The following is a 26,551-nucleotide window of genomic DNA, read 5'->3' as shown; positions in this document are numbered from 1 at the left end:
TTTGTATAAAATTATTTGTTACTTTATTCTCGTATTGGTGGCAGAGCTGGCAGAAGATCAGGGGAGTGCGGGAAGTAGATACACAGTGCTCCCTGCACGGTTCTACTGCCCAGTCCTAATACTGATGACTCCATACAGGTTCTAAACGGCCTGTTAAAGGAGCTGAGAGTGCTTAATTTAATGGGGTCTGGGCCCAAGATGGTAGCACATGGGTGTGGCAGCGGCCATGAGGGGCTACAGACTCTGGGGGTGTAGTGGATTGGCGCAGGGCACCAGTAACCAGCAGCAGAGGAGATGACCCCAAGATCAGTGATCCCAGTGGCGGACCAGTGAGGGGCTCTGAAGCTGAAGGACACACACAAACAGCAAACCTACGGGCGAGGAACCCACACAGGCTGTGGGCTGATGGCAGCTTGAGGTCAAACAACTCGTACCAGGCTGCAAATTGCTGGAAACTGGCTCGTAAGAACCAGGTATTGGAACAAGAATTCAAAAGGGTTCTGGAGGCAAGAAGAGCTCCTGAAAGGCCTTGGGCATTGAAGCCTTTCTTGTGTCAGAGGTTTGGATCTGAGCTCGAGTTGCTGATGGCTTGAACTGAACTGAAATCTTATGGGCTGCAGAGGCTGTGGGAATGCTGGAAGTGAATCCACAGACACTCAGTAACATAGATGTATGTATGTACTGTATGGGCTGGATTGGAAAACTGACTCCTGGGGGATGGCAATTTTAAACTTTAGTATTTTTTAACCTATTTATTTTGCACAATTTTTTTGCCGGTTCCTTGAATTCCAGATAACATGGATTTTACTCTACTTAGATCAGTGAGAAGGGCTCTTCTGCGAAGAGACTAACAGGTTATCTCTAGCCTTATATACAGCCACATGTTGAGTGTAATTTACAGAGTGCAGGATTACAAAAGGAAGATCAATTTAGCAGCAAGCAAAGGCAGCATTAGAGAATGTTATGGGATTCATTTGGGAGCCTGATGGCTGCAAGAAAGTCTTTAAGTCTGTTGGTATGTGATTTCACACTCAAGCCTTTTCTTCAATAGGAGAAGGCAGAACATGGGTGTGATGGGTTTTTCAAGCATGTTCACTGCCTTTCCTAAGCATCAAGAGATAGGCACTGTGGGGGAGGGAATTTTTTATTTTATGTTGTACTGTAGTTGCTTTCACAGAAATTTCTTTCAATCTTGAGGAGAGCAGCTCCCATACCATTTTGCGATGCATCCAGTATGTTTTTGATGGTGCACCTGTGGAAGTTGTTGAGGGAGAGGAGGGACGTCCTGCACTTCCTTGCTCTTTATAGAGATTTGGTGCGCCTTCTTGATGCTCTTGTCCAGATCAGCCCATTGGAGATATTTATTCCTTAGAAATTGAAGCCATCTACTCTTTCACCTTCAGGGCCATTAATGTGAGAAGGGGTGATGATTCTGCCCCTCTCTTGGTCAATAATCATCGCCTTTGTCTGACTGACATTGAGAGATAGGTTGTTATTTTGGCATCATGCCACTGGACTTCCAATTTCTTCCCTGTATTCAAACTCATTGTTATTTGATATCTGGCTCACTTTGTTTGCAGGAGAGGGAGTAGAGAAAAGTGGACTGAGAAGACATTCTGGAGGAGTTCCAGTGTTGAATGTGGTCATGGAGGAGATGTTGTCACTAATTGGAGTCTGTTAAACAGGTAGTCACAGATCCAGCTACAGAGGGGAGTAACTGGGTCTAATTCCTGAAGTTTGGGAATGAGATTACTCAGGATATGGTATTGAAGGTGAAGCTGTCCACTTTGTGTGACCAATGCTGAGAGATTCTCATTCTCTTTTCACAAGTCAAAAGATGCATTTTGCTGATAATGAATAATAAGGCATGAAGAGGATTTTTAAGCAGCTTTATTAACTGCTACAGATGTAACATGGAGGGCATTCTGTCTGGTTGCATCACTGTGCTCAGGACAGGAAAAAAACTCCAGAGAATTGTTAATTTGGCCCATGACATCAAGGGCACCAGTATTCACTCCATCGAAGTCATTTACAAGAGGCAGTGTCTTAAGAAAGCAGCCTCTATCCTCAATGACTCCCACTGCCAAGGCCATGCCCTCTTCACTCTGCTACCATCGGGAAAAAGGTACAGGAGCCTGAAGCTGAGCATTCGGCGGCACAAGGATAGCTTCTTCCCCTCTGAATGAACCAAAGACACTGTTTACTTCATCTTCTTTTCTTTTTCTGCATTATTTTATTTTCTTGGAAATGTGGTTTAGAGAAATGTCTGCATTGTGAATTTCGTGACAATAAATCCTGAATCTGCTACATTTCCTTTTCAATAATTCAATTAGGTCTTCTCAGACCAAAGGTGAATTTTGGAGCTGCTTCAACTACTCAGTGTGCTCATGTAATCTGATTACTTCAAAATTATATTTCATTCTTTCTCCTCAAGGCAGAATCAATGGATTGTTCTGGTTCCTCAAGCAATAACACAGTCCTTTTGAAAGCTGGAAAATCTTGAGCAATGAACTGGCTCTGCTGTTAACCTCTTGCATGAATGCAATCTTTATTGTCTCTAGTTTATCAGGTATTCCTATTTCTGCTGATATTCAATTGCAGGAGGACATGAAAGGTTTAAGTTGCTGAGTTTCTATAGACATTTGAATATGAATGATATCAAAGGATATGAGGAAAGCAGAAGGGTAGTACAAGAAATAGCACTGACATAAATTTTTAGCCACAAAAAAAATGGCTAAAAGGTTCAACAAACTGAGGGACCTTATAAAACTTGTATTTCCATGTTCTATTGCCATTGTGGCTGGATTTTGTGTGAATTTGTAAGCTTCTGCCCATTTTTGACTGCCTCAGGCACAACCAGTGGTTGATTTTTTTTTACAAATGACACCAGTTTGTTCAAGCCTATTCACTCCCTTTCCAAATCGACACTTTAGGACATGAGACTGGTCTAGACCTGCAACAGACCGCCCTTGCATCATTCTTCTGTAAATATGTGTTGTGCTCTGCAATGGCAGAGTGGGTGTTGTTCCACACATCATCACACCTTTCCAATTAAAGAATGTGTTAACACGCTACTTTAAAGTGCCTGTTCTGAAATTACTCTTCCAATCAAACTTGTTTTTCCTATTAATATTTCCCCAGGAAAGTTGGACTTTTTCATAGTTTGCAGCTGTATTGTTGCCTGAGATGTTGCATTGTGCAAGCTATTTATCTGGAGGTCTGTAAAATCTCACTGGAAGCGGTTTTCAGTGAGCTGGTTGTTTCTGCCAATGGACCTGCTAATGTATTTTGGATAATCATCATTCTGCCTGCAGCCATATTAATTTCTATACTTATCAATGCACAGAAAAGACACGATCCAAAATGTTACCAAAACTGCAATGCACAGAGCAGCTCCTTAATGAGGAACCTAGAACAGGAAGGTGTTTTTTTTCCTGGTCATAGAGCTTGTGAGAAGCAGGGAATACAGATGGAGGACAGTGAGAGACTCTCATACAACTCCCTTCAAAAAGAGGAGAACTTCTTCAGGACAGGCATCCCTCATTCCTTCTTCTCTCCTTTTTATTCAGGTCCCTGTCTGCTCTTTGCTCATCCCTCGATGAAGGGGTCAGACCCGAAATGTTGGTTCTATATCTTTGCCTCCTAAGGACGCTGTGGGATCTGTTGAGTTTTTGCCGCACTTTTGTGTATTTATGTAAGCTTATCTGTATTTTTTCACAACTTCTCTGGCCTTGCATAACCCAAAAAGCACGTCTGAGGCTTTATTTCACTTCAACATTTATTGAAATATTTTTGAGTTAGAATATGTGCCACATGGTACTATGGTGCAAATACGCTCAGGGATTAGGGTGGCCAGTGGCCAAGGGCTCAAACGGGGCTGGTTGAATAAATGTTTGAGGAGGAGTGGGGAGGGAAGCTGAAAAGCAACTTCTAGCATCTTCTCGCTTACTTCAGTCTTCCAACTTCTGAGCCTCCCTCAGAAAAGTCTCGTTTTATTGTCACCACTTTTCCTGTTAACATTTCAGACGAGTGGAAGATTGTGTGGTACATCAAGAACAAAGTCTTTGATGGCATCTTAATAGGAATCTGAGCTCATGCAGTGGGAGACTGCTGTTGCCAGATCCCACATGTGGATTTATTCAGACTCCCTTACTCACTGGGATGTCTGAGAAGCTTTACAGTCCTGATTCAAATTTATGTCGCATGCCTGGCATATTTCTTGACCTTTTTCCAGCTGACCCAAATATGTCCACAATGATTTCCAATGCTTTCTTTTCTCCTCATTTTGTTCAATGTAATTCTTCCTCTAAATACATTTTGTATTATAAACATGCATAAATTATGTTCAACTGTGAAGTTCTTAGATGCAAGAACTATAAGGAAAACTAAACAGTTTAAGCATTTTGCCTTTGTAATGTCACTATCAAGTATGTAGAATAGTGCAAAGAAGAGTATTTGAGTGCAATGTGTGCCCTTGACTTTAGGATGGAGCAGGGCTGGACAGGAGGTGCAAAGTACTTACCAATTACTCCTTTGGTCGTGTAGAAGGCAGAGTTGGAAAAGTGAAAGAGTCCAAATATTAGTCTCTCTATATATGCATGAAGTTCAAATCAGTAACGATCGTGCCCTTTCAACCAAGAATGGGACAAGAGGATCCAAATTATTTTTGAATAAATTGTACTTTGATTTCTCCAAATAGCTTTATCTACGCACATCTTTTATTTCCATCTCAACGTGTCAATATTATTCCCTCTCAACAGGCCCTGCTGTGATGAGAACTTTACTTGTGAATCACTAAAAAGTAGGCAAGAGTTTGATTATTTCTCTCTCCTTTATATGCCTGCTTTACTGAACAGGAAATGCCAATGAAAAAAGTGAGGGGATTAGGACGAAAAAGCTCCTCTTCCATTCATGGCTCCAATGAGAACTTTGATTGAAAATATTGGGTTGAGAAGGGACCTGCTCAGATCTCCACAAAATCTCCTATCCCTCACACCTTAAATCTGTGTCCTCTTTCTTTATTTACCCTTGATAAGAGGAAAAGATTCCTGAATGCTATCCTTCATTTTATAGACCTCAATCATGTCCTTTCTTAAACTTCTCCACTCCAAGGAAAAGAAGTCCAGCTCCATTATAATTGAGGAGTGGCAGGTTATATCACTGTCAGGTACTGAGGTGCCAACACTCAGGACAAGGAAAATCCCTAGAGGATTGTTAACTCAGCCTGTGACATCACGAGCACCAGTCTTCATTCCACTGAGAACATCTTCAAGAGGCAGTATTTTAAGAAAGCAACCTCTATCCTCAAGGACCCCCACCACCCTGGCCATGCCCACTCGACACTGCTACCATCAGGAAAGAGGTAGAGGAGCCTGAAGGCGAACACCTAGCTGCACAAGGACATCTTTTTCCCCTCTGCCATCAGATTCCTGAATGAACAATGAACCACAGACATTGCCTTACTTTAGGGCTTTTTATACAGAAATCCTGCAATACTGCCATAAAATAAGACCCATCATTTAGCTGGCTTTGGTCATTTACACTGAACAAAACAAAGCTGGCATAATTCCAGGCCAGTGGGTCATTTTACACAGTAAATCGGCATTCCAGGAGCAAAAGAGGCATCTAGTGTCATGTATTGTGTTTAACAGAATATTAGACCCACTTTTTTTTTCCAAAAAATGGCTCAAAAATATTCCCCCAATCTTAAACACAAAGTTGAAATTAGGGTGATAATGGTGAGCAACGTCAACAGGAACCATCGTCACTGCCTGGCTCACTAGCATCACTGCTATCTATCATTGGGGGCTGGGAGCGGGGTGGTGGAATCAGTGTGGAGGCTGGTGGCAAGCTGTCTTGAGACTCTCCTGGCAGCCAGCTGTCAGTCCCCGCATTGGCCATTGTTGTGTTGATAAAGTGTCAGGTTCAAGAGAAATGAGTCTGGACACAAGAGTTGGCAATTAAATGTTCCTTTTATTAAAACACAATTAATAGAAGACCGTGGGAAAATCATGGTGGGAATAAAACACACATGTGCACAATTTATAAAAGAGCATGGAAAAATACCTGCACAATTTAATAAAACATACATGCACAATTTATAAAAGAGTGTGGGTAAATCTATTCCAAGTATTGATCTATAGCAACGGTTTTCAAACTTTTTCTTTCCACTCATATACCACCTTAAGTTATCCCTATGCCATAGGAGCTCTGGGATCTATAAGGGATTACTTAAGGTGGTATGTGGTATGTTCTATTGTTACTGAAATATTTTGCTTGAGAAAAATTGTCATTGGCCCATTTCCTTTGGAGTTATGAAACCGTGCACATAACGAGTCAATTAGGTATGATTAAAACAGTGTTTTTCCAAACTTTTTCTTTCCACTCACATAGCACCTTAAGTAATCCCTTATTAATCACCACTGTTTATCACTGGGGGCTGGTGGCGGGCTGTCAGGGGTGTAATGGATGTGTTGATAATATTTGAAGTTAACATACATCTTAGGTTACGTAGTGGACTTGGTTACCGGCTTACACCACAGCTCTTTTGACAGACACTATGACACTAAGAGAGAACAAGAGCAGATTTGATAGGCGGAATGTTCCTTTACCTCATCTTGTGAAGACATTAGTTTGGAAATGCCGAGAATAGAAGACAAGCCAATAATGGAATTAAAATGGAATACAATGGATGTCAGGACAATGTGTGCTTTAAGGGAACAGTATTGGAAACTTTCAGCCTTGAGCTGGGAGTGCTGCAAACCCCAGATCCATTTGAGTGCCAGACTTTTCAAAATCAAATGTTGGAACTGGAGAGGTTTTACAAAACAGACTGAAGCTGTATGATGTCAGGTCACATGGAATGAGATCTTTTTGAAAAAGGAGGCTGCAGGAGTTGAGAAGTCAAGACCCTGTGGCACACACAGGAGTAAAACTGTAATCTTGAAAAAATGGGGTAGATACTGGCCTGTACTATATCACAGTAACCGGAATAGGAGGAGGAGAATTCCCGTGGGACACACTGGTGTTAGACCTTTGTGAAGCAAAGGATTGAATTACAGTAACCAGAATAGGTGCTATTACGTGACTCCTTCCAAAAGGGGACTACGGACATAAGTGGATTTGGGTAGGGAGACCATTTCTCTATTGCTCTTTTGAAGATGAAGGGTGCAGCCTCATAAAGGAAAGAAACTCCAGAACTCTTAAGACGCTAAGAGGGAATTGAGGATCACCAGTGTGAGAGTTTAAGAAACTATTATTTTGAATTTATCACTGTCTGGTGAATCTTCCATTGCTGTTCCTGTGTTAGGACTAATGGGGGTCAGTTAGTTCGTACAGGGGGAGCGGGGTGGTGGGCTTCAGATTGTTCAAACTGAGGACAAACTCAGACTAGTTTGCTCACAGCACAAGGGGACTAGAGACACCTGGGAACAGTTGGGAGCAGGGCAGTGGGATCAGTATGTGGGTTAGTGGCAGGTTGTCGGGAGACCCTACCAGCAACTTGCTGTCAGTCCTCACACTGGTCCCACTGCCCTGCTTCCACTCCACCCCCTGTCGGAAGAGAGTGGGACAGCAGGCTGCTGGAATAGAGCATGCAGCAGGCTGTCGGGAGAGAGCGGGACAGCGAGCCGTCAGGAGAGAGCGGGACAACGGGCCGCCGGGAGAGAGCAGGACAACGGGCTGCCGGGAGAGAGCGGGACAGCGGTATTATTATTAAAAAGATTTTTCCTGTTGTCCTACTTGAATGTTTTGCTGCACTTTTAATGCTTACCTGTAAACACATTATAGAAAATACGGTACACATGCACATCTTTTCCTGTCATGGTCCTGGGCTGCTGTATCACCCCTTTTACACACACATTGATTCAATGCTGTTCCTACCTCTGCTTCCAGAAAAAGGACGAGATTAAAATGACCTCCCTCATTCTGTGTTCGTACCTTTTACACAGAAGGAGCAGCACGATAAGGGTGGAACATTCCCAAATCAAAGTAGCTGTGTAAAAGGCACTTTTGACTTTTAATTTTTTTGTGAGGTGGTTTATGTAAATGTTTGCCCTGTGATGTTGCAGCAAAACAATGAATTTTGTGACGAGTCGATGACAAATTCTGATTCTGAATAATTAAATCACTGAGCCCTAGCAACATGCTGCCAAATCTTGCTGCACTTTCTCCATTGATGTCACATCTTTCCTAAAGTGTGGTGATCAGAAGAGAATACAGTCCTTCAGCTAAGGACCAGCCAATGTTCCACAAAGTTGGAGCACAACCTCTCTGCCCCAACTAGCAGAGAGCAGAACTCCATATCCCTTCTTAACCATGTTATCTACCTGAACTGCCACATTTAAGGACCTATAGACTCTCATACCAAGGACCTTCTGTTCCTTAATACTGTTTCAGGCCTAATCATTCATGGTACAGTAAAACTTCCAGTATCCAGCATCTATGAGGATTGGTAGATGCCAGATATGTACATTTTCTGTTATATATTCAGGATATTGTGAACTATTTTGTAACTGTGAAAGAATGCACCCTTCTCACTGTAGTAACTATAGTGCACTGTGGAGCATATGTGTATATTGAGTGTGTGTGTGTGTGTGTGAGAGAGAGAGAGAGAGAGAGAGAGATATTTCCTGAGATGATGGAAGACATCAGTAAGTAAAGTCTCTTCTGTTATTTGAATCTTGCATCTCTAAGTTATTTAAGAAGCCTCCCAAGAAACACAGGGACACAACATTTTCTGATTGCTTGAAATTGCATGTTGCATGAATGGCAAAATAATGGCAAGGTGCACCAATTTTAAACTTCTGTATTTTTTACCTATTTATTCTCCACATTTTTTTAACCATTTGCTTGGGGCTACAGCTTACTTGAATTCCAGATACCAGGGGTTTTACTGTATCTGCCCAGGCCTTATTAGCACCCTCAAAATGCATATCATCTCACATTTATCCAGATTAAAGTCCCTCTGCCAATTCTCCATCACATCAACATCAAACTCTACAGCCAACTCTACCAATACTATGATCACCATTGGGAAGTTTTACACCATGTAAAATATATCAATGAGTACCTTGAGGTTTTATCTTGAGGGTCATAGTCATTGTGCCACAGAATCATACAGCACATTAACTGGCTCTTTAGCCTTCACATCCAACCCAAACATGAAAATCTGCAAACACTGTGATTAAAGTAAAAAACTCACAAAGCTGGGGAAACTCAGCAGGTCAAGCAATGTCCTTTATATAGCAAAGGTAAAAATACATAACCAATGTTTCAGGCTTGAACCCTTCATCAAGGTATGGGAAAACGTCCGTAAGGCATTCGAACAAAAAAGTAGTGGGGAGACGGGGCGGTCGCAGGCTAGAAGGTGATAGGAGGAGAAAGAAGGGAGGGGTCAGCAGTGATCAAGGGGAGAAGGGATGGCTGAGTGAAGGGAGGGGGAAGTGAGGGAGAACTGGAAAGCAGAAGGGAAGGGAGGAGGGGAAAGAATAGAGCAGGTTAGCAGAAGCCAGAAAAGTCAATGTTAATGCCATCTGGCTGAAAATGGCTGACAGAAAATCTGGTGTTGTTCCTCCAATTTGCTGGTGACCTTGGTGGGACAGTGCATCAGGTCGTGGAGAGACATGGGAGTGTGACACAGAACTGAAATGGTTGACTAGTAGGAGGTCTCTGTTACTGTAGCAGAGTGAAGGTGCTCAGCAAAGCAATCTGTCAATTTGCGCCCAGGCTCTCTGATGTAGAGAGGCTACAAAGGGAGCACCGGATGCAGTAAGTGTTGCTTCACTTGAAAGGCCTGTTTGGAGCCCCAGACCCAGGTGAGAGAGGATAAAGTGGACGCAGGTACTCAAAGGTGACCATGGTGAAAATCTAGTCAAATTTTCATCAGTTTGGAGCTGTTAAAAGCCACAGCATGTCATTGACCAAAGTAGATTTGTTTTTGTATTAAACTCTTTCAGGCACTCTGTAGTCTCTTTAAATATTGGCTCTCATATTGCAACTACAATGCTGACAATATCAAAATGATAAGCAAATGTATGACTGCACTTTCTAAACTATATTATGAAAGAGAGTAATGTGACCAGAATATAATAAACTTAAAATAATATTTGAACATCTTTGTGAATGAACAATGATTGTAATGCTTTAAGATGTAAAAGCATGTGGTCACAATGATGTGATCTTGCTCTTACCTATGATGTCTTCATATGCATTTTCTTCTGCTAAAGTGCTTTTTGAACTAAATCTGCTCTGTACCTCCAGGGGCGAGGTGGATGTACCATTTTCAGTAGGAGAAGAATGCGATGACTGAAGACTGACCGCATCTTCAAATTCAAAGGATTTCCTTGTAAAAGGTAGAAAGGAGTCAGTTGTCAATAGACAAGCAATTTTTAAAAAAATCAATCATTTCTTAAGTGTTTGCGTTCATGAAAGTAAAAAAGGGCTGATGTTTCTGTATCAGTTACCGTTGTCAGGTTAATTTTGTCACCAGCCATTCACAGAGTTTGAAATGTAGTCGTTTTTCTCCAACAGTCATCAATTTCATGAATTAGCCCGTGAAAATGTAACCTTTTCCCATCAGTTGCTCACCAATCAAGGACAAACCAACCCATTTTATTGGCAGCCTCTCCACCAGCCAAACTATTCATTCCTTCCATCGCCAGTGTATCATGGCTGCAGTGTGTGTAAACTACTTTACACTTCCATTGTCCATAGAAATTCACATCTCTCTGGTTCTCCTTGACAAAAATATTCCCTTGCATTTTAGGATCCTATCTCAGAAGCAAACTTGAGGATCCTTTTCTTTTAAACAAATGCAGGAATCTCTCTACCGTTGCTTTCAGACACAATAAAAACAACTAAACATCAAAAGCCACTAGAATATTAAATGCAATGTGCTGAATTTCAAAAATCTCAGCAATTCCATCACTCCTTAGGTCCAATTCTAATATTTCTCCTCCAAACTTGCTGACAGTGAGCACAAACGAAGCAGTTTTATCATCCAGTCCTATGGATTATAATACCAGATACACCCATTATCTCAGAGTTCACATTGAAATTTAGTTCTCAAAACTTTGAGGAATAAAATCTGAAGTACTACACAGTCTCCAAAAACCTTCTCATTGCAATTTTTTTGTTCTTGCAGCTCAAAACACATTTATGAATAAAGCACCACTCATAATTCCTTACACTATGTTTATGTTTCTATAAAATCCAGGTTAATGTGCAAAAATGAGGCTTACACATTAGAAAACCGACTTGTTTTTACTTTAAGATGGTGAATTATTTTGCGCTTCTGCTGGAGCATCTCAGACTCTGTACGTTACATGAATGTTAAAAAAATTATACAGTTTGAATTTCATGAGTCTATGAAAATTAAAATAAAATAATTAAAAACATAAGCATCTCTCAGATATTCTGTTTTAATTTCAAATGTTCAGCCACTTTAGTTTTGAATTGTAGCATCTCTTAAACATGACTTTTAAATTTAAAACATGAAACATCTCTTTTTATAGTTCTATTTTAGCAATAGTTAATCTTACACTAATTAAATGCTTTACTCAAACCAAAAAAGATTTTCATAAGGTCTAAAATATCTTTTAATAGTGTTGTTCTTCTTTGAACTACCGAACACCCCAAATTAATTAACCCACACTTTCACAATAAGATTCAATATTATTTGTTCAGCAGTTTTTAAACTGATTGGTTCTTTTCAAATTGAAGCTTCAAGCAAGTTCTGCGTGATAACAAGGATTACACTTGCTGCACTAAATCTATATGATTATTAGCTCCACTGATTTTAATGAGATAGGCATTCAAATGGTTCTACCATGTGGCAGAGGGTAAATTCTACTCTGCTCGATTAGTTGACAGGCTTGGAAGTTGAGAATTTACACAACTACTTTAATTGAAGTATTATCAGCACTTTAAAGAAATGGTACTGTTGGTCATATGCTGATGAGTAAAATGACTAGGCCAGATGGAGTACCAGGACATTTCCAGAGAGCCACACAGATCAAGTGGGGAACAAATTCAAGGACATCTCTAATCCCTCCCTATAACAGGCCACAGACCTCCCTCATTTCAAGAAAACCACCATCATATCAGTCCCGAAGAAAATCATAAAAATGGGCCTAAATGACGACTGACTGGTGGTTCTGACATCCACCATCAGGAACTGCTTTGAGGAGGTGGTCATGGCTCACATCAATGCTACCCTACTATCCTGACCCACTTCAATTTGCCTACTCTCCAATCCAATCCACAGCAGAGGCCATCTCCCCACTCGACCCTTGAACACCTAGCTGCTACAGACACCCACATCAGACTGGTAATCAATTCAGGTTACAAAATTAAATAGTTCCCCAGGTCTATTCTGAAGACATTTGGTAAAACTTGATGTAGAAACTAGCTTTAAATGACACATTTTAACCAGAACTCGACATCACATATTTGTCACTTTATTACGTAGTCCCTAAATTGATCTGGTTCCTTGAGTATCAAATAATATATTAAAATGCAACCGCTGCAGCAATCTTCAAAATAAATGGTCAAAATTATAATTGTAGCAATTAAATCATCACCATGTACAAGACCTGTTTGGTTTTATTGGTCCTCTCTGAAGAGTGAAACTCAGGGGAGAATATGCATCCAAGAACCTTTCTCCTCGAAACCAACCTAAGCATTGGCTGTTGCTTCTACTTGCCCCTGCATTCAATTCCACTGTGTAAAATGGCATCAAATGTGTGGAGGTGAGTACTATGGAAGTTCAGACAGAATTCTTATGTTCTGCATTGAGGATTTAAAAAAAACACCCAAAACTCTTGAAATATAAACAAGCTGAAAAGATTGTACTTTTAACACAGTCTTGAATAGAATGTGTATTTTAACATAGTGGACAGTTTTTAACTGATCAAAATTATCTATGCCTTCTCTTGGACTTCAGTCTCAGTCAACCTATCACTGTAGTAATTGTATTAAATTAGACTTAGACATGCTTTTGAGAGAGATAGAGATAAGTTTGGCTGATGAGGAGAATATGATATTTTGTTCCACAAGTTTACATTTGGCCTCACCCTGAAAGTGGATGAGGCTAAGGACAGACATGTCATTGTCAGACTTTTAAAATGGTTGGTACGGGAAGCTCAAGTTTAGATTCTCATACAGAGCATTGGTGAAGTGGTCACCCAATCTGCGCTTGGTCTCACCATGGTAAAGGAAGCCACACCAGGTGCAACAAATGCAATAATTAAAGTAGACGTCTCTTAGAGGTGATAAGGCACCTTCTAGTACTATCCCCTCTAGGCCCTACCCCAGGTTCTTTCCTTCTTGATACATGTAATTTCACCTTTTAATCTTAGTCTCGACATGAAACATTGACTGACCATTTCTACTCATGGATACTGCCTGATCTGTTAAGTTCTTCTAGCAATTCCTTGTTTGCTAAAGGACTGGTATAATTGAGAAAGGTGGGGGTTTCTGACCAGCCAGCAGAAGCTTTTTCTTCATTCCCAACTTTCCATTAAGCAAGATTTATCTGATAAAAATGTTATTGGAAGCAGTCATTATGAGTCAATAAAAAGCAAACTCCAGTTGTAATGATAGAGATCATTGGCTGAAATCCATCTGATATCAATTACTGGAATACTACTGGAGTCTTTATAAAAAGTTACAACAGCACATTTAGAAAACCATAACTTGATGAGCAGTTCACGTTTGACAAATCAATTTTTTTGAGGTTTTAACTAGTATCGAGGCGAGACTATGAATAGAACATAATTAACATATTTTAATAGATGCTCCACTTGCAATGCAACTTTGCTTCTCTCTCCACAGCTGCTTCCTGACTTCCAGAGTATAACTAGCACCTTCTATTTTTATTTCAGATTTCCAACTTCTGCTAACTTTTTCTGTATAATTGCTGAAACAATTAAAACATTGGATAAATTACAAGGAGCATCCTGACTGGAATGGAGTTAATTACATTAGCTGGGAATTTATTTGTATCCCTACCTCTTCCTGACTAATATCTTCAGGATAGATTGGAAGAGATTAAAGCACATCAGATAAAAATTCAAAATAAACTGGTCTAATTTGAACACAGCCCTTCCTTTCCGAGCAACGCTTATTTAGATAACTCACAGTATGGCCTGTTATGTGTGAGCATATGATTATTACTTCGTAAAAGCTCCCCCCCATCATCCCCCCCAAAGATATCAGAAAAATACGTCTGGGGACAGCAATAAAATTAAATGGCTTTTTAGTCCTGCAAAAAAAGTTGTATCACAAGATCACAAGGTATAGGAACAGAGTAGGCTAATCAGCCCATTGTGTCTGCTCCACCATTTTGTCAGGAGCTGATCCATCCTCCCACTCAACCCCACTCCTCAGCCTTCTTCCCGTAACCCTTGATGCGCTGACTGATCAACTACCAGTCAATTTTTTATCCAAAATACACCCAATGACCTCGCTTCCCCAGCCACCTGTGGCAACAAATTCCACAGATCCTCTGGCTGAAGAAATTTCTCTGCATCCTTGTTTTAAATTGACGTAATTTCATCCTGAAGTTGTGCCCTCTTGTCCTAGACTCCCATATATTTCCATATCTTGCAGCATCTCTCGGGGCCTTAAGATAATTTTGGGCCATGCAACAGGGCGGGGGGTGGGGGGGTGGTAGTGGTTGGGATGTGTGTGTGTGTGTGTGTGTGTGTGTGTGTGTGTGTGTGTGTGTGTGTGTGTGTGTGTGTGTGTGTGTGTTTTGATTTATTATATTTCAATATAGTCCTGAAGCCTCAAGTTTTTTTATATTTATACTTTTGCTCTTTTTGGTTTTTATTTTTTCACTCATTTTGATTGTTTGGCATAATGGGACATTTTTGGTTTTCACTGAAAATGTAACAAATGCACCAAATTTTAATGCTCTGAAACTGGCAAAGAATAACTATGATGTGTTCAAATTATTTCACTGCTGCTCTTGTTTTGGCCATCTCGGTCTTTGCCTTCCCAATTCCTTTCTGAAATGCTCATGATATGATCTCCACCTTCAGAAGGTGCACATCATCCAGAATAACACAGCCAACTGGAGGAATATGGAAAATTCTTGTAACCATAAAATATAGGAGACTGTGCACAGACTGGGAGATCGCTTCGCTGAGCACCTTTGGTCTGCTGCATTAGTGACCGGGATCTCCCAGTAGCCAATCACTTCAATTTTCCATCCTATTTCCATACTCACATGTCTGTCCATGGCCTCATGTACTGTTCCAGCAAGACCATCCATAAATTGGAGGAACAACATTCGATTTTTCATCTGGGCACTCTCCAACTGGATGGCATTAACATCATCCTCCAGTTTCTGCTAACCTACTCTCTATTCTCCCTCCTTTTCCTTAGCTGTCCACTCATCTCTCTATTTACAGAGGCATCCCTCCTTCCCCTGCTTGATGCTGTGCCATCTTTCTCTTATCCACCCGCCTTTGGGACCTTGTTCCTCCCAACATTTTTCCATACCCTGATGAAGAGGCTCAAGCCTAAACTTTGGTTATGTATCTGTTTAACCTGCTAAGGTTCTCCAACATTAATCACGGTGTCTGCAGGCTTTCACATTTTACAACTGAAATGGAGAACTGGGCAAATAAGATGAAACTTGGTTTAACATCTTGCTGAAATACCTACTGAAGGCAAGCTACGGGAATGCATGCTGAACATTATGGATCAACACAAGGTTGTCTCTGAAAGACCACAAAGATTGGATCTTCAAATGCAAGCTTCACAGAAGAGTAATGCAAAGCTTCTGTGCCAGGTGTCAGTCTCAGCAGTTTTCCATAAGTTCTCACACCTGCAAACATTGAGCTTCAAAACTGTGGACTCTGGTTCCAGTTTTTTGAAGGAAACATCAGAATGCAAGCCACGGTCATCCAGTACTTAATGTCATGAATGAATGCTGTAATGATTGGGGAGAGTGGTCAGAATGGGAAGAAGGTTATGACATACAATGCCTACAGACCCCACCACACGCTCAGTATGGAAAATGTTACTGTTGGAGGGAAAAGAATTGTGAGGGCTATGACTAGTAAAGAGGGATATGGATTGTGCTAATGAGGTAACAGGGAACCAAAGACAGGCCCAAGAATAGAGCTGTGGAATACAGCTGTGACAGGACCCAAAATTTCAGGAACAATATTATGTCACAATATGTGGGCCCTTTGTTGTTAAGAACTTACAATCATAACATGCACCACTGTTGTACACAGAAACTTTGACTCATTATTAACTAAGTTAAACTTATAGATAAATAAGCATCCTATTCTGTAAACAACCTTTGTCTTGCCAGCAACTTGAACTTTGCAATCAAAACAGTGTTAATCAAGTTTCTGTAATTGTGTCCATTGAGAGTATAAAACCTCTTCCAAAATTGTGCTCAGGAGATCAGCTGGTTGTTTCAAACATCAACTCCGCATGATATTTCAATTTTGTTCCTTCAGTTACAAAATTTCGTGAATTTAAATATTTCTGAAAAATGTTTCATTAAGCGACATTTCTTATACCAGAAGGCTGAATGCAACCAGTGCACAGTGGATAGTTCCCGATGGTTCCAAAAGTTAATCCTGATGGGCATAGATTGCTGGACTATGTTATTGAAAAAAAATAGCATTGTCAATTAACTACATCCAGTGAAAAATCATAAATTAAGCACGAGTAAATCAGGGAGTGAGTGTCATTACTTTGGGGAAGGCCACAGTAATGCCTGCTCTTTTCACTGATCAGAAAAATAGCTGTTAGCTTCTTTCTTTTCACTTGCCCAATGAAGCAGTGACAAGCAAACTCAAGATATGACAGCCATCATCAACAGCAGGCCTAGACTGGACTGAAGGCTAAAAGCTGGGCCTTAACTTACAGTATAGAAGGGCAAGATAGTTCAGACACACAAATGAGGCTGTGTTAAAGATCTCGGGAGGACTCAGCTCTTGGAGAAGACAGAGAAAGCAATTTGCTGTTGGCATTTGAACTTGCACTAGTTCAGAGCAAACAGGGTTAGTGAAATCAGACTTTTCTGTCAGAACTTTTATATTTCTCGCTGCAAGTTTGAGCATTGCTGGTCACCAGCAGTCTATAGCCTGGTGCGAGGTCATCCACCACTGAGCCGGAGCCTGATCCTCTAATGTGATTTCAAAATCTGTCAGGTTCTCTTCTTGGTGGGGTGGTATTCTTCTGCTCCAGTCCACCATCTCCTCGGAGCCTGCAACCCTCAGGCTGACAAACGTGAGCGCCACCACCTTGGGCACTGAGAACATCAAGGTAAAGACTGCCGTCAGCCCCCAATCTACAGACAATTTCAACCTGAAGGGGGCCTCGGGGCAATTAGACCCCTCAGAGGAGCATTGAAGGACCATGGTCTTAGTCCCCACATCCACACAGGTGAATTCAAGGAGAGTGGTTGAGGGGAAGGATCAGCCATGATCGTAGTGAACAGCAAAACAGACTCTGAGGGGCCAAATGAGCTGCTCTTGCTATTTTATCTGTATATAGTTGTACATGCACATTCATAACAAAAATGTGGGATGACTGTGGTGCATTGATCTGATCCATTGGTTGTCAGGATGATTAATTTGCTATATTACAGACTGCTTCTGCTGGGTCAAATGTAGGCTTTGAGCTATACTTGCTGTTTAAGACCACCCCAAGTCTGGCAAGACCACCCCAAGTCTGGTGTTAGCTCCATTTGCTGTGCTGCTATCTTAAGGTATGTAAGACAGATTTATAATACATTTTTAATACAATATTACTATTTTAATCCATCTTCCCAAATGTACATTTCAGTAGAAAAATATTTAGTGGTAGCACCATTGGTGTTATGTGAGTGTTTTATGCTGTTTTCCATCTCCATGGGGGGTGGGGGGCAGGAAATAAGGTTCGATATATAAGATGACCCCAAGCTTTGGGGTGACATTTTTAAGGTTCAATGCCTTCTTATATGCTGACATATTTGGTATCTCTCTGTTGGCAGATTCAAAAACCCTCCCTTGTGTTGGTTCTTTTATTATTCGCTGTAGACTTAGTTTGGCAGTTGTGCCATTCAAGCCTCTGCCAGTCATTGCTCGCCCTTCTGTCCCATCTTGATCAGCTCTTTATGCCCCCAACTCATAACTAAGCTGTGTCTTGGAAAGCAAATTTTGAACCATAGTGGAATCTTGTGGCTTAACAATATCACTTCAATCCATTTGTTAAATCAAATCTTCAGGGAAAAGATCATTTCCTGTTGATTAAAATTCTTAATCGTATATTAAAATAATAAAAACAATTGTGATTGATTGCACAATTATGAATGTGTGTTAATAACTGTAAATGATTAAATACTAAGATTTTTAAATGATTCATAGGAAAATACTTTGGTTTTAATTTTGAATGGTCCAATGGAAAATGTTTTGTCTTAATAATACCCAATAAAATAATCTCAACTTCAGTTTATGAATTAATATCCCTCAGTGAGTGTGTGTTTTCTCTGCCACTTGCTCCAGTCCAAAAATCCTCAGATTCATGCACAACCTCCTATTGTATCCTCTCACACACACACAATTTATTTCATCCCACTATGAAGCCCATTGTCACATTACTTGGTTACTCTCACAGGCAAGTTCACACACAATGAATTGCTCTTGTTGGATGAAACATTGCAAGACAAGGGAAGCAAGGACTCCAGGTAGAGTTTTGAGAATCCAAGTAAGCAGGTTCAAATTGGAACTGGATTTGAGAGCAAGGTGGAGAGCCAGAGAAGTGGAAAAGGAGTGATGGGTTAGAAAGAGATAGAGGGAAAGGGGGGAAAAGGACAGGGTGTGAGACTGAGAGGAATAAGAGAGAACAGCTGTGAGAGAGTGCAGATAGATAGAGGTGAAGGAGAGAAGGGGAAGAGAAAGTTAAAGGAGATGGAAGGGAAATTAGTTTGGAATTACATGGGTGAGACGGAATGAAGAAAGTAGGAGGTGCAAATGGGACGGGGTAGAGAGTGGGAGAAAGAAGATGAAGAGGAAAGAGTGAAGGGGAGGGTGAGGAATAGGGAGTGAATCACTGGTGCTAGGTGATCCATCCATACAAGCCGCTCAGTTATTTACCAAAGAGGCAACCTCATCCACCTGGCCTGGAGTTAGACACAGGCCAAGACCAAAGAAGAAGTGTTCATTTTTCCTTTCTCCAAAAATATACTTCTAAACAGTGGAACAACAATCATTGGGTCAGCAAATTAAAATAAGTTGATAAATCATGATTTGACTCTTTAGCTCCTAATTTGAGTAATTTCTTCCTCTTGCCCTACAGAATTCAGGAGTTGGCAGGACTATACAATCGGTGATAACATTTGATCCTACTTAGATTTCATTCTCCCTTCCTTGCTATTAGACAAACCTACAATATTGGGCCAAAGATCATGCTTTTTAAGAGGATCATAGCGGTGTTGGTGAGCAAAAAGCCAGCACACGAGTCTATGTAAACTGACAGCTTCCCACATATTTTTCCCCATGATTGTAGCAGGTCAAACAGTCCATTTTATATAGCAAAGATATATAACCAACATTTTAGCTTGAGCCCTTCATCAACATGAGTAAAATGTAGGCAGGCGCATGAATAAAATGGGGTGGAGGGGCAGGGGAAGGAGAACAAGCAGGAGATAACAAGTAGCTATGGGAGGGAGGGCACACCAGCAATCAGGGGAGGGGGCTGTCTCTGTGAATGGAGAGGGAAGGGGGTGGAGAGCTGGAGGAAAGAAGATAGAGAGATGGGGAAGAGATAGGGAACAGGGAGAAGTTGATGCTGATGCCATCAGATTGAAGACGGAATGTTACGTATTGCTCCTCCAAATTACAGGTGGCCTTGGTTTGGCAGCGCACAAGGCCATGGACAGACATGTTGGCATGGGAGTGAGGTCCAGAATTGAAATGGTTGGCCACTGGGAGATCGCTGTCATTGACGAGGTCAGAGCAAATGTGCTCAGCGAAGCGATCTCCCAGTCTGCGACAAGTCTCTCCGACATAGAAAAGGCCACAACAGGTGCACTGGAGGCAGTAAGTGACTTCCACAGATTCACAAGTAAAGCGTTGCTCCACTTGGAAGGACTGTTTCGGGCCCTGAATGGTGATAAAGAAGGAGGTATGGGCACAAGTGTAGCACAGGGGAAGGTGCCAAATTGTCTCCAATAGTTATCTGATGGTGATTGGCAAGAAGCAAGCTGATCATTTTCTTCTGACAAGGTGACTGTGGTTAATTTTAGTAGCCACCCAACCCCCTCCCCCCACCCCATAAAGCCTGGTTCAGGCTGAAGACTGTGCGCGGTTTCACTATTGTCATTGTTGCAATCTCAAACAGGGCCATCAATGAACAATTCTTTAAATCACTGTCATACATATCCCTTTACTTCTTCCAAAAATCATTTCTTTTGGAAGGAGATGGCCCCTCCCCCCCAAATCACCTGGGTTAACACTTTCAAAGACTCAGTGTTCAGTCATTGGCACACCATTTGCTATGACATTTCTATCAACCTGTTTCAGCGCTGATCAAGCACATCCTCAGCTCTTCATTCAACGTGCTAGCTTCCACTGACACCATCACTTCTTCTATCATGGCTGCTCCCCTGAAACAGGACTCACTTCTTAAGGTCACAGATGTGAATGATTTTGACAGCCACCAACATGTCTTGATGACCACAGGTAGGTCTTGCTTTCCAGCATGGCTCAGTTACTCTTGAATCATCCTGGACTGCAATGGTAAACCCTACTCTGGTTTAATACATCACCTCCTGAACACAAAATTCTATTACTACCACCAAGTATCCACTCAACCTTCCATTCTGACCACCATGGTATCTGAAGCACAGAAATCTGTAGTGATGGCAGTAAATACACAGAAATGCTGGAGGGATTCAACATGTCTCACAGCATCTATAAGAGGTAAAGATATATACCCAAAGTTTCAGGCTTGAGCCTTTCCTCAAGGTATGATAAAATTCGCTCTCCTCCACCAGTTTCCCTCCCAACAAGCGGGACCTCTTCAGAGCTGCCTGATTCTTCCTCACAAATGATGGTCCCTTTCCCTTCAAAATCTCTTGAAAGTGCATCTTTCCTGAAAATCCTCAAGTTAATTCCTTCAATCAGACCTTTGTGCTTGCAATAATACTAAATCATCAATAATCAAAATTCATTAATGGCATCCTTTGTGATTTTGACAAAGGTAATTAAAAGTGAATTCTATACTCTCCCCCACCCCCACCCCCCTCCTTTGACTCCATCTGGACTCTCTTTAACCCATCATTTGACTTCTCTAACTATCCGATCCCAGCACTAACACCCTTGGTCTTCTAATCACAGACTCTGCCCTGCAGGACTCATCTTCCTCCTCCTTACTGCTTTGTTTTGGGAGTTTTTTTGCCTCTTTTTCCCTTTGCCTGGCATCCACCACTCCACTGTCTGGTTCACCAATCCCGTGCAGGTGCCCTGTTCCACTCCTCCCACCTCGTCTTCTTTACATTGGCTTCATCAGTCCTGATGAAGAGCTACAGCTCAAAGACGTCAACCTTTATCTCCCACTGATACTGCTCGACCCGCTGAGATCCTCCTGCAGATTGTGTTTGGCTTCGGATTTCAGCATCGGCAGTCTCCTCTGTGTGTGTGTGTCTCTCTCTCCTCATCTGACCTGAGGTTTTGACATGGCTGCTAACACCATTATTGCCCAGAGGGATAAGAAATCCATCACCTGTATCCATTCTTTCCCATCTCCTCTTCAATGGCTTTTATTCCTGTGACTACAACGCTCAATTTACGAAACACCTACTTTTATTCTCCCAGATTGCTTACGTTAATTTAAAGCTGCATAATGTTGAAGGCTCTGGTGTAATTGACTGTAGACGACTCTACTTTTAATCTTAACAAACGTAATAAAATTGGCGTTTACCTGTTGTGGATTTTTCTGTGGAGGTTTGCATCTTTTTTCTGCCTCCGTGTAACAGGGGGTGCAGGGGTTGATGGGAGAGGGGGTGGAGAAGTTGGTGAAGATGATGGAGGTAGATTGTTGCTAGGAGTACTCCTATGGGTTCTATCAGCTTCATACTCAAAGGTGCGTTTTGGTTTTGGCACGGGGTTCACCACAATGGCAGGCTGGCTCTCCGGGAGTGGTTCGGCCTTGTGGCAGGAGCTGTCCGCATTTTGACCAAGTTGTTGCTGCAACATTGCTGTCTCAATCACAGGATCGGGCTCCGGTTCTGGTGCCACAGAGCTAACGCTCCCCCTCTTCATGGTTTTCCCAACCTCCTTAACCTCCTCTGACACACTGGGTGTGAAAGATTTTTTCCTCAGTCTTTCCCTCCCATAGCAGCTGCTGGGCAACTGAGGAAGGTCCTTATTGGGGCTCTCCTTGAGAGCTTGTTCAATTTTATGGATCCTGCTGAGTACTGCAGATGCCTGTCTTCTTGAATGTTCCCTGCTGCAAATATTGGAAGACTGGTTCTTACCAAACAACCTTTCATGTCTGGCAAATAATTCTTTATCTGATGAATCATCTTCAGTCTCAGGGTATGAACACTCTGAAAATGACCTACTCATTCTTTTGAATCCTGTCAGATCAAAGGTCTTTTCACTGCAGGGTGAAGGCAACAGACTGGGGCATCCCTCACTACTTGCCCTATCTCCACCTTTTCTCTTCTCCGGTATTAGATTCCTCCTGGGTGACATGTCCTTTCTGTATTCCCATTCCGAAATCTTCTGCCGAATGTCAACAGTTTGAGAGCGCACGCTGGCTCTGCTGAGAGAAAGGTTGCGGAGAGTAGCAGCCGTCCCCAAGGAGAACGTACTCCGGTTGAGCTGGTGGCCGCCTAGCCCATCACCTGGCTCCTCTCGGCAGTCTTCGCGGGATGGTTTCTGGTCTTTGACTCCTTCAACTGCGCTACCTGCTGGGTTCTTGTCAAGACAACCGATGCTTACAGCTTTCAACAAAGGGCTTGGTGCATCAACGCTACACGAATGTAGAAAACTGCTTCTTGGCGCTGCTCCTCCTGAACCGCAATCCCTCAGGCTCAGCCGAGGAGTTGAAGTGTGAGCATACCTATTAGATCTCCACGAATCTTCACCTTCACTGAGAGGACACGTTGGACTTCTTATTGGCAATAATAGAGTATTTGGAGACAGTGAATGGCGCCTATAAAAAAATTAAATAAAATTCAATGAAAGAGGGACAGAAAAATGGTTCATATCAAAATATATCAGTGTTAGCAATCACTCTTCATTTTGCTTCTTATATTAATAAGCATTTGCTTTCATATTTCGTCCTCAAGTACAGGAAGTCGATTCTGAATAAAGGGATTTAATGGAGAGGGAAGAGAGCAAAATGTAAGGTTATATCAGAATGGTATAGAGTAGACTGGAGAAGCAAAACACACGATGCATGGACCTGGGAAGCTATGAAGTAGGTGGAGAATTCATCACGAGTATAACAGCTGAATAGATAAGAATTGATGTTGTTCAGTGAGCAAAGGACATATCATGTGGGTACATGCAGAAATTTAAACCACGAGCATTTTGCTGTGATACAAAACCAAAGCACAGCACAACAGTTAGGTTTCTATAGAAAGTCTTCAAGGAGCGATCGTTCCTTCTGAAAAGCAGCATAAAAGATCCGCTCATCCGTTTTAATTGGGCCTGCTCTAAACCTGCAGAATCACCCATCTGTGGTGTTTTGAGAGGTAAAATATTTCATAGTAAATCTAAAGGAAATGAATTTGTGTTTGGCTAGGATTTTTCCCATGTGGTACTTATTGGTTGAGAATTGGCAATGCTCGAGATTTTGTCCAACATTTTGTAGATATTCATCTGTGCTATCTAAGAGTAAAATTGAGCAAGCTCAATCTGGGATGTATGATAAGCTCCCACACAGTGAGCAATTTACACTTGGCACCTAGCTGAACTTGGTTAAAATGTCATGATGATGAGTCGCCAAATTATTTTTTGGTGGAAGTGTTTGTAGTGATCATCAATTGACAAGTAATTCAGGCATATAATTTGCTCCCAAACAATATTAGAAAACACCAAAAACTTGGGGAAGCATACACCAGAAGCAATCCAATAAAAATATTTTTTTAACCATTTGGAGGTTATTCTAATTGGCATTAGTGGCCATGGAGTTCTTCCTGCTGTAGAGGGTGTGCTAAATATTAGGCACTTTCAAGCAGGGAAAACACCCGTCTGTAAAGGCGGAGGTTCTTCGCCCTTACGCCTAAAGACTTACCTCTCTGAATGCGCTGTGGTCAGCTCCAAGGTGGCGATTCCAACCCTAACCTGAATATACAGCCGCTGCCAGCAGCTGGTTAGGGGCGAGCTGATGATGCCGTCAGTTTTCCTACTCACCCCTCTTTCTCCATGACCCCCTCAAGGCAGGGTGGTGGGGGCCACTGGGGACCATCGGGGGTTGTCAGGGGTGGCCAGTGTGGGCTCTAACAGCCTCACTGGGCTGCTTCATCCTTTGGGGATGCTCTCTGTGGCTCAAAACACGGCAGAGCAATGGCTGACTTTCCTACCCATAATCCCCCACGCAGCTGGAACTGTTCTGGCACCACACCTGCTCCTTTAGTCACTTCCAAGTTGCGTCTGCATCCTCAGCTCCTTCAGCAGAGATAAGGTGCATTCTCACCATGGGGTTTCTGGGTATTTCTGGTGGCCATGAAACTGGCTGCTGGACTGTTTTGTGTTCTATAATGTTTCCCCCAGTCACTATTCAAAAGACCAAGTGCCCCAGGTTTCCTGAGTCTGGTTTGTCTCCCCCATCTCCACCCCCATCCTTGTGGCTGCCATCTTGTCTCCCTCTACCCCCCAGGAAACTAATTGAATTAAAGACAGAGGTAAAAAGTAATTTAAAGAAAAAGAGGTAAATCATTATTACTCCCTGTCATTTCTTCTGTGGAACCCAGTTTGAGAAACGCTGATAATCAAGGGGCCTTCTACAATTGTTGCGACATTGAACAAATAAAATCAACATGGATCAGCGGTTTTAAATGAACAACAGTAAAATCCTTGGTATCCAGCACCTATGGAGATAGGTAGATGCCAGATAAGTGAATTTTCTGGTTGCTTGAGATAGTGTGTTGCATAATTGACAAGGCATGTCAATTTTAAACTTCCATATTTTTTCAGTGATTGTTTTGCTGGTTGCTTGAATACATCACCACTTCTCATTTGCCACTGACATTGACTAACTTTGGCATTATCCACTGAGCCAATTGAGTTCTTGTCAAGGGACTCTCCTAAATGTCTGGCTTTGAGAGAAAACTGAAAAGGGGCATCGAAAGCAAATCAGATTATAATCAGGGTCACTGTAAGCCAACTCTCAAGTGTATTGCACTGTACCTTCAGATAGAAGTACACGTATCATGCTTTTATTTTGGGTTAGAGCCTATGGCAGCAGAGCTTATTAGATAAATACTCAACTCACTTCAATGCCGGATAGATTTTCACCCCCACCCCAACTTCATGCTTGACGTAGAACCAAATAAGAAGAGCTTGTAGGGAGATTAAATCACCACATCTTCCAAGATCAAAGTTACCTGGATGATCTGGCATAAATAGCTGTTCACAAATGTGGGGTGGATTAAGAATTGAAAGGCAGACAAATGCAGGGTGATGCCAATTGCTGCAAAATCAACCGCAATGCCACCACAGCAACACACAGCAAAGCCACCATCAGTATCAGTAGAGAAGATTACACACGTTGGCCTTTTTAACATTGAATTTATCAAAATTATTTTAATTATGGCTTCATCCCATTACCAACAGCTTTCAAGTAGCTCACATTTGTCTCTACTCTCATGGGATAAGCAAATTGGAGTTATGAATATCAGCATGCTTTTAATGGAAAAAGCCCCATCCTCTTTAAAGACTAAACTGCTCAATTGAACTCCTTGCCAGCCTTCCTTTCCCATTCTGCATAGCTTGAGCTTTGCAAAGGCCCTGCTGCACTTCTCATATCTCATGCCAAACCATTTTGATGCAGTGGCCCTGTACACTTTTCTATTCCCACTTTGGCATTGCCTCAATTTTTAACATTCACATTCTTGCATTCACATTCCTTCTCACTTCCACTTCTCTCTGCACAAACCTCCATGATCTCCATGCTTGTCCAATCTGGCTCTCATGCATTCCTAATTTTAATCACTCCAACTGCAGCCAGATCTTTAAATGTTGTATTATAATGTCTAGAATTCCTTCCCTGCTTCTCTCACCTTTCTTTTCTCCTTCAAACCTACAACATCTGTCCTCATATTTCTCACTGTAGCTTGTAACATCTTATGAAACACCTCAGAACATGGCGCAGTGTTAAACTGATCTATAAATGCTAATTCAAAAAATGCAATAAATGTTCATCCATATACTTACATTTGTCTGGTCTATTGTGGGAGGTGAGAAATACTTTAAACAGCAATTTTTTTGTTATACAAAACTGGAAATGGAGACCTTTGCATTTTTAAGGGAAAAGTAAATCAGTCATGTGGCTGATGGGGAGAAATCAGCTGAGTGGGAGTTTTGGA

General features: G+C 41.7%; 1 protein-coding gene and 1 long non-coding RNA gene across 12 annotated transcripts in view; one reads left to right on the top strand and one right to left on the bottom strand.

Annotated features, from left to right (window-relative positions):
• The window catches only part of dennd2b (DENN domain containing 2B), a 354,119-nt gene that overhangs the window by 140,636 nt on the left and 186,932 nt on the right, over positions 1–26,551 (bottom strand). For 9 of the 10 annotated variants that reach the window (XR_011345486.1, XR_011345509.1, XM_069900472.1 and 6 more), the window contains exons 3-4: positions 21,934–23,172; positions 10,191–10,342 (exon numbers count right to left, since the gene is read on the bottom strand). Coding sequence is in view for 8 of the 10 variants with exons in the window: in XM_069900472.1 (XP_069756573.1) it covers positions 10,191–10,342; positions 21,934–23,172 (1,391 nt within the window). In the remaining 2 variants the exon portion in view is untranslated. The remainder of the gene's footprint in view (positions 1–10,190; positions 10,343–21,933; positions 23,173–26,551) is intronic. The other variant, XM_069900527.1, reaches the window with a different exon arrangement.
• LOC138744430 (uncharacterized) lies at positions 8,131–17,734 on the top strand. Of its 2 annotated transcripts, none has more exons than XR_011345528.1 (3): positions 8,131–8,412; positions 10,261–10,352; positions 17,621–17,734. It is a non-coding gene; the product is annotated as an uncharacterized lncRNA (long non-coding RNA). The 2 variants fall into 2 exon arrangements; XR_011345526.1 differs by lacking the exon at positions 17,621–17,734 and adding an exon at positions 13,884–14,052.

The sequence above is a fragment of the Narcine bancroftii genome, chromosome 1 (genome assembly GCF_036971445.1).
Source record: "Narcine bancroftii isolate sNarBan1 chromosome 1, sNarBan1.hap1, whole genome shotgun sequence".
NCBI classification, from domain to species: domain Eukaryota; kingdom Metazoa; phylum Chordata; class Chondrichthyes; order Torpediniformes; family Narcinidae; genus Narcine; species Narcine bancroftii.
The sequence above is the reverse complement of the archived record's forward strand: the minus strand, read 5'-3'. Positions and strand labels throughout refer to the sequence as shown.